The sequence below is a fragment of the Triticum aestivum genome, chromosome 2B (assembly GCF_018294505.1).
Source record: "Triticum aestivum cultivar Chinese Spring chromosome 2B, IWGSC CS RefSeq v2.1, whole genome shotgun sequence".
Lineage (NCBI taxonomy): Eukaryota > Viridiplantae > Streptophyta > Magnoliopsida > Poales > Poaceae > Triticum > Triticum aestivum.
The window spans coordinates 164915769-164923723 of record NC_057798.1 but is presented as its reverse complement, the minus strand read 5'-3'; the positions used below and the strand labels follow the sequence as shown (position 1 = coordinate 164923723).

The 7955-nt window shown below is 44.1% G+C and overlaps 1 protein-coding gene across 1 annotated transcript; it reads left to right on the top strand.

The window, feature by feature from the left end:
- On the top strand, window positions 1-7335 carry LOC123044105 (3-isopropylmalate dehydratase large subunit, chloroplastic; the record flags this gene model as incomplete). The annotated part of the gene is given in 12 exon segments (XM_044466747.1): window positions 1-419; window positions 672-740; window positions 820-936; window positions 1424-1498; window positions 1600-1677; window positions 1758-1853; window positions 2004-2053; window positions 3009-3063; window positions 3151-3282; window positions 4200-4247; window positions 4325-4483; window positions 6928-7335. Coding segments are annotated over 12 exon segments (1439 nt in total), but the record flags the coding sequence as incomplete, so codon positions are not given.
- Window positions 7336-7955: the final 620 nt, after the last annotated feature.

Genomic DNA, 7955 nt, shown 5'->3' with positions numbered 1-7955 from the left:
GCGCGGACACGAGGAGCCGACGCACGCGGGCTGGGCGCGTCCACGCAGTTGCAACGTCCACCGGTCTGCCGCGTGCCCCTGCGTCCACCGGCTCGGTGAAGAGCCCCATGACGACAACGGAGAAGATCCTGGCGCGGAAGTCAGAGCGCGCGAGCCTCGAGCCTGGGGAGAACGTTTGGGTGGACGTCGACGTGCTGATGACGCATGATGTCTGTGGTCCGGGCACCATCGGGATCTTCAAGCAGGAGTTCGGGGAGGATGCCAAGGTGTGGGACCGCGAGAAGGTCGTCATCATCCCCGACCACTACATCTTTACAGGCGATGAGCGAGCAAACCGGAATGTCGACATCCTCAGGGACTTCTGTGCGGAGCAGAAGATTAAGTACTTCTATGATATCAAGGACCTCAGCGATTTCAGAGTATGCCTTAGGCCTTGTTTGGATTACCGTTTTAGTCTCAGATACCTCTGTAAAAAAATACAGACCTATGTCCATCGTTTTGTTTCCGACTGGAAATCTGCTAGTGACCGGTAAGTTACGCGTGTAAAATATATACGTCTGTATTTGATTACACTGCTTCCAAGCGCAGCCTTACTGATTCATTCCATTTGTAGCTTACTGATTAAAAGTAAGATTTATGTGCTAAAAAAGCTTTGAACTTTTGGGTTGTAGGCAAATCCAGACTACAAAGGTGTTTGCCACATTGCGCTTGCCCAAGAAGGTCATTGCCGACCAGGGGAGGTATTTGAGTGGCTATACTAAGTATGGGAAGCTTGTGGTTTTGCTGTACAGGCTTAACCTGGTTCCTGTTGATGTGTAGGTTCTCCTTGGTACTGATTCTCATACCTGTAATGCTGGAGCCTTTGGTCAGTTTGCAACTGGAATTGGAAACACTGATGCAGGTTTTGTGATGGGAACTGGCAAGGCTCTTCTCAAGGTATGCAAAAATGTTAAATTGCTTCTATAATTTGAAAATAGTCCTACAACGGAGATGGATACAGATGCCTCTTTCTCATTATGTGCAAACCAATCTTTGGTTCTATATCTCAATGACGTTTCGGGGATTCGTCATTTGTTCCTCACATTCTGTAGGTGATTATAATATTTTTACCAATCTAAATATTTTGCACAATATGAAAACTTCAGATGTACATTTGTTGATAAATTATATGCGGGATCATCCAAATGCAGAAATATTGGGTGCAGTATCTGATTAGCACCATTCAAAGATCAGTTATCCATCTCTTTTCCATATTTGCATCTTGTATGCTTCTCACATTCTGTTTATTTTCAGTGTGATAAGATATTGGTTTTGAACATGCTATCTTTGTCATATCATGGAAAACTTCTCTTTTTCTTTCCTGGATACAGCGTGTTCCCTATGAAAAAAAAGGGTATTCTGATCTGTTAAATCTTATTTTCAGGTGCCCCCAACCATCAGGTTCGTATTAGATGGAGAAATGCCACCTTATTTACTCGCTAAGGATCTGATTTTACAAGTAAGCCTACAAAATAGTCGTGGTTATGCTAAAATTTATTTTTCATCAAGATGTCCTCATTGTTACCGAAATGTCTCATCCTTGGACATGTCTGTTTACAGATTATTGGCGAGATATCTGTATCTGGTGCAACATACAAATCGATGGAGTTTGCTGGATCAACAATAGAAAGTCTAAATGTATGTTCCATGTTCATAAATTGGTTAATTAGTTTTCATTAATTGTAAAATTGAGCTTAGTGTTTTCACACACTTGCTAGATGGAAGAACGAATGACACTGTGCAACATGGTTATCGAAGCTGGTGGAAAGAATGGTGTTGTGCCTGCTGATGAAACTACATTTAAGTACCTTGAGGTATTGAAGTATGTTGATAGTAGGACTTAGGCAGTATGCTTTTAGTTTCTTGAAGTTTGAGATAACCACTGGGCGAAAGAACAACTATTAGCTACCAAAAATTTTATATCACGATAATTGCGACATCATCTGCCATCCTCTACACTGCAGGGTAAGACATCCGTCGAATATGAACCTGTCTATAGTGATGCTCAGGCAAGGTGATTACAGTCTCTCCTTGCCCTTCTCGTTCTTGAGATATGTACATCAATCTAGACAATTAAATTCAAAATATAGTTGTCATACAAACCATCACTACTTGTTAGTTGACTTCAAACTTATAATCAATAAAAAGGCTATCTATTATGCATTTTATGGACTAAAATGTTTGGTGTTGACTGCTGATCTTTGGTTAACCCAAGACCTTACAGCTGGAAAACAACTTTTATGTTTGGCACAGTGAAGAACATATCATATTAACAAAGTCAAGATGAACAAGGTTTCCAGTAAACAATGCCCTTGATTCCAACCATATAGAAATTACTAAATATAAATTTGCATATTGATTAATTATACAGAAAGTGGAGCTCTTCTAATACTTTGTGAAGGGTACTTAAAGAAATTTGAAATAACTGCTTCTAAACTATTTGCTTTCTTCAGCCGATCACAATAATGTAGAACCCCATGGTCTTAGACATAATTGGCTACCTCTTGTGCATCTCAGTAGGCGACATCCTTTGGGAACGTTAGGATGCCCTTGTGCAATTGTACAAGTCGACATTCACAAAATATTGCTCATATTTTCTGATGTCTTACGTACGAGAATTTGAATGCTGCTGTCCAGTGTTTGTGTTCTCCTTCTAGATTTATCATCCTATGGTCTTGTGTCATGTTATGAATGGTAATATGCCATATTCACAAGCTTTTGATTTCTGCTATTTTTTTATTTTAGGACTCAACTACAAATCTGACGTCAGATTTTTTACCATGGCAAATCAAACGTTTTTATGGCAATTTATGTTTGCTGATGATGGCAAGTTTAGTTGGCAAGCATGGCAAATCTGCCTCAGTTCATTTTTTTCCCAGGAAATTGCCGTGCTTGTGAACTAAATTTGCCATACTTAAAAATCTGATGTCAGATTTTTGACCATTATTTTATCGACCTTTTGTTTTCAGATTTTACAGTGACTACCGGTTCGATGTATCTAAACTGGAGCCAGTAGTTGCCAAGGTTTGTTAACCTTTTCTACTCTTTTCGATTGATTAATTGTTTCTGCCAGTTCTCTTGTATAATGATGTAATCTCCTTGAATGCGCAGCCACATTCTCCTGACAACCGTGCTCTAGCTAGAGAATGCAAAGATGTCAAGATTGACCGAGTGTATATTGGTTCTTGTACTGGTGGTAAGACTGAGGACTTCATTGCTGCTGCAAAGGTGTTCTTAGCTTCGGTAAGAAGCTTCAATCCCATCTTCTTGTAGCATGGTGATATATAGTCAGGATTATGTTATCCTTTTATGCATTTGGGCATACACTTAGGCATTGGCTATGTATTTTGAAACTTGCAGAGTATGACTATTCCAATTGTTTTGTAATTGTATTGCTTTTATAGGTTTCTTATGTTGTCTTGCCTCTGCATACTATGAACTCAACAGAGCAGTTATTAGAATAGGATGTATCTTAGGTTTTCTGTAATGAGGACTGGTAGTGGGCCACGCAAGCTTCTCCTGCAGTGCAATGAATGAGCTGGTATTATTATTAGGACAGGTTCAGTATGCACTTTGAATTGGATTGGATCTAGTTTTAGGACTAATTGGCAGTTGGTTAGGTTCAAGAGACACACAGATTGATTTTGTTCCTACTGCAAGAGCCTATTGTGGAACAGGTTTGGGCTCACCTAATTAGTCCTGTGTACATGGACAATCAAATCAATGCACAAAGGGCATTAGCTGTTTTATATAGGTATGTTTGGATTATGGAGAATTTTCATGGCCATATGGGTTGACATGCTCTGGAGTATATGTACAAGCATCAAACTAAGTTGCGCTTGGATTGAAGTTTAGTATGATTGAGTTGTGACCAAGGGTCGTTTATAGAGAAAGGTAATGTCAGTGTTTGGATCATTACTAGAATTTAGGCATCTGCCTCACTGTAAGAATTCCAACTTGACTGACTGATATGGCTGAATGACCTAAAGTATTATCATTACTAATTTATTTGTCACTATATGCAAAAACATCTTGGGCCATCCTATTCCTGTAGTTCTTTGTGCTCCATCCTAAATATGCATTTGTGACATATATTGCAGTAGTTAAATCACACGAATCCATGATTACTTGACTTGCTACAAATTGTTTCCTCAATACAGGGCAAGAAGGTTAAGGTTCCCACTTTCCTCGTCCCTGCGACGCAAAAGGTGATAATCTGCAATAAAATTATACATATACAATCATCTTCCAGTTTGTGTTACTAAAAATGATGTTAATTGTGTAGGTGTGGATGGATGTTTATAGCCTCCCCGTACCAGGATCTGGTGGCAAAACTTGCTCCCAGATATTTGAAGAGGCTGGTTGTGATGCACCAGCTAGCCCTAACTGTGGTGCTTGTTTGGGTGGTCCTCGTGATACATATGCACGAATGAATGAACCTACGGCAAGTCTCTTCCAATATTTCCAAATATAATTCTGTACCATAGACATGCTGCATGATATCTTCTATATCTAAATAGCTAGGCTCCACTGACCTATTTCTCCCAACATGCAAACATGCATGATAATTCCCACTCATTTGCGCTATTTATATTTAATAAATATTTTTGCCCCCCTCCCTCCCCGTGCGGGCGACTCGGGCGGCCCCCCCAACGCTAGCTAGCGCCGCCGCCGGCCATCGTCCTCCCCCCTCTGCCGCTGCCGGAGGATGTCGCGAGGCAAAGCCGCGTGGCTGACGGCGGCGGCAGGGACCCCTCTCGCGTCAACGGGCGGCTCTCGGGGGACGGGCGGGGAGTCTCTTGCGGGCCGGCGCGTCGTTTTTGGGAGATAGTGCCTGGATCCGGCGGAGGCTTGGGGATGCGGCGCCTCGGGCTCGTGGGCGCGGGTTTGCTCGTTGGCTCGGCGGCGGCGTCCCGTGGCGGACGGCGCTGGTGTGGAGTCTTGGGCGCGCGCAGTTGGAAGGGGTTGCGCGGCCGGTGCAACCCCTGCTGCCCTGTGTTGCCCCAGATCTGGCAGGCGGCGGCGTTCTCCTGCATCCCTCCCCTCATCCGCGGAATGTGCGGTGGTGGTGCTAGCTGACGGTTTCAGGCCGGTCCAGCTTGTGCGGAGGAGGGGGAGGTGGCGGGAGTCCCAGGATCCACGGCGACGGTGCTCTGCCATCTTTTCGTGGTAATTTGGGGGTGCTCTTCTCCCCCCCACCCCTGAGGCCTGCAACGGCGGCCGGAGGTGTGCCAGGTCTTGGATCTTGAGGTGATTTGGTCGTGATTGGCTCCAGGAGAAATCCCTGTAAAACTGTTGTTGATACCGGCGACGGCGGCGCCATTTTGGTGCCGTCCACCTCCTTGGGAGCGTTGCTGAGGAGTCTAGATCACCCAAATCCCTCGAGAGTGTCTCCGGGCGTAAGCCCAAGATCTTGTTCTGCTAGATCGGGTGACGACGGCGTCAGGTACGTCGCTACCTTCTTGAAGGCGTCGTCTTGGAGACCATGGCTATTGGTGTAACCGACGGCTCGTGTGGTGTGGTTGGCAGTGGAATGTGGTTGATGTCGATGGTGGTGCGTCGGCTTGGGGCCGACGGTGGGTTTGTGCTCTCCTTCGGCGATGTTCATGCTCAAGTGCTCCTTGGTGTGTCTCTGCTAGGCGGTGCCCTGCGACTTTGCCGGTGGCACACCGGTGCCGTGGCGTCGTCTCGGTCTCGTGTGTCTTTTCGAATGTACCCCCGGCACAGGTGGTGTTGTGGCGTTGTGCAGTCTTGGATGCACGGCGCCTTTCGATTGCGTCGATGGTGCGGTGCCGTGGTTTGGTCTGCTAGGCGATGCCCCTCGACTACGCCGGTGGCACACAGGTGTCGTGGTGTCATCTCGGCCTCGCGTGACCCTTCGAATGTTCCCCGTGACACAGGTGGTGTTGCAGCGTTGTGCAGTCTCGGATGTGTGGAGCCTTTCGATTGCGTCGACGGTGCAGTGTCGTGGTTTGGTCTAGGCTGGCCGATGCCGTTCGATTACTCCGGCAGTGCTCTTTGTTGTTTTGTGTTTTGTTTTCCCTCTTTGTTCTTCCTTGTTGTGTGTGTTGTCATGGGTGTCGTCGGTGTGTTGTGTTGTTTTGTTTTATCTCTTCTCCCCTCTATCCCCTGTACCTCTGGTTCACTTGAACCTATCTTGCAATAGGCTGCAAAGCCTTGTAGACAAATGAATACAATTCAGGTGGGGAAAACTCCCCCCCGTTGAAAATTCAAAAAAAAAATCGCAACAATACCATAATCAAACACAATAAATCATATGTATTTTTCAGTTTTTTATCATATTATTACTCCAAATATTCATGTTCCATACAACCAATTCTCATTCAAATATATGGCAAAACATTCTCGCAACAACGTGTTGGGTATCATCTAGTAAATGTAGAAGGGAGGTTCTGTTTTTTTCTGAAGGTTAAGGTCTGTTGATTCTCTAGAGGAAGGCATTTGACCTCAAATGCAGATAAAGGTCCGCTTTCCTAAAACAAACGTTTCTTGAACTGCCACATCCTCACATTGTTGGCTCATCTCACCCACGGTTTCAGTTCTGGTATGGAATTGCTAGTTGAAGCCACCAGTTTGATTAGGTTGCTGTTCGTAGGCACACTGAAAAAGAATACTGAACAAAAATGCTTATTTAGTAATTTTGATCCCCTACTTAGCAGGCCATACTACCAAATCCTTCTGACTGGGACACACTTATTTGCTTGAGTTATCACTTGCTAGATGTTCATGAAAGCTACAACTGCAAATGCTGTAGAACACTTTTTTATGGACTCAGGTAGAAGGCCTTGGTGCGTTGAGAGAAATTTTGAGTGTGCTGCCATTTGGTTTTGTTGGCAGATTGTTTTGGTGATATGTATTTGGGTGCAGGTTTGTGTATCAACGACGAACAGGAACTTCCCGGGAAGGATGGGCCACAAGGAAGGGCAGATCTACCTGGCTTCTCCCTACACCGCAGCGGCCTCAGCCTTGACGGGATATGTCACGGACCCAAGGGACTTCCTGTTGTAGTGATCTTGAAAACAATGAATTTGCGGACCGTCCTGTACCGGTAGTCTTTTTGGCATTTGAAACTGTAGTTTAGATGTGTCATGTGTGTCTTGCTGAGAAATAAGTTTCTCTACTAGTAGCAGTTGTAACTGACAATGGTTCTGTTGTATGCTTTTTCGCTGGCATTACTGAGTGGGCTACCAGAAACAAACATAACTGTTACATCGTCGTCACACAAAAGGCGTTCTTCTAGGATGATATATTTTTCTACATGTACATTGGAGCACCCACGTTATGTGTCCATTGTGCTTGTCAAACTTCATACACCTGGACTAGTGCTTCACCATCTTGATCTCTCTGTTGCTGTTGTGGTTGTTACTGGGCCTTTTGCTGGTGTGTCTGGAAGATGGTGAATGTGTGATTTTTTGCTTTGTTTAGTTAGGTCACTCAATTTAGGGTTGATCAATGTCTCTATAATGGCATTGTAGTAATAGTGATTAATGTGCTGTGTTGTTAGGTGGTTCTGTAGTAGGGTTTACAATGCCCAGTTCTTTTAATGAACCTGATTATAAAGGTCACATCTTTTGTAGTACTCCATCGGTTCAAAACCGCGACACTTATTTTGGATTGGAGGGAGTATCTTTTAAAATATTGCATTTTAAGTAACAATGATGACAAATTCACTGTGACTAGAGCATTCAGAAGCACACAAAGGGATGAACGAACATTCAGAAGACAATGACATTGACAACGATGATCTAGATGAGAAATTCAATGCTAGTGATTGTGTGATAGACAATGGAGATGATGATTTATATGAACAAAAGTTAGGTCATCGTGAGAAGGATGATTTAAGACGTGAGGAAGTGAAGAACGATGTGTATGCAGAAGATGGGCCTAACAATTAT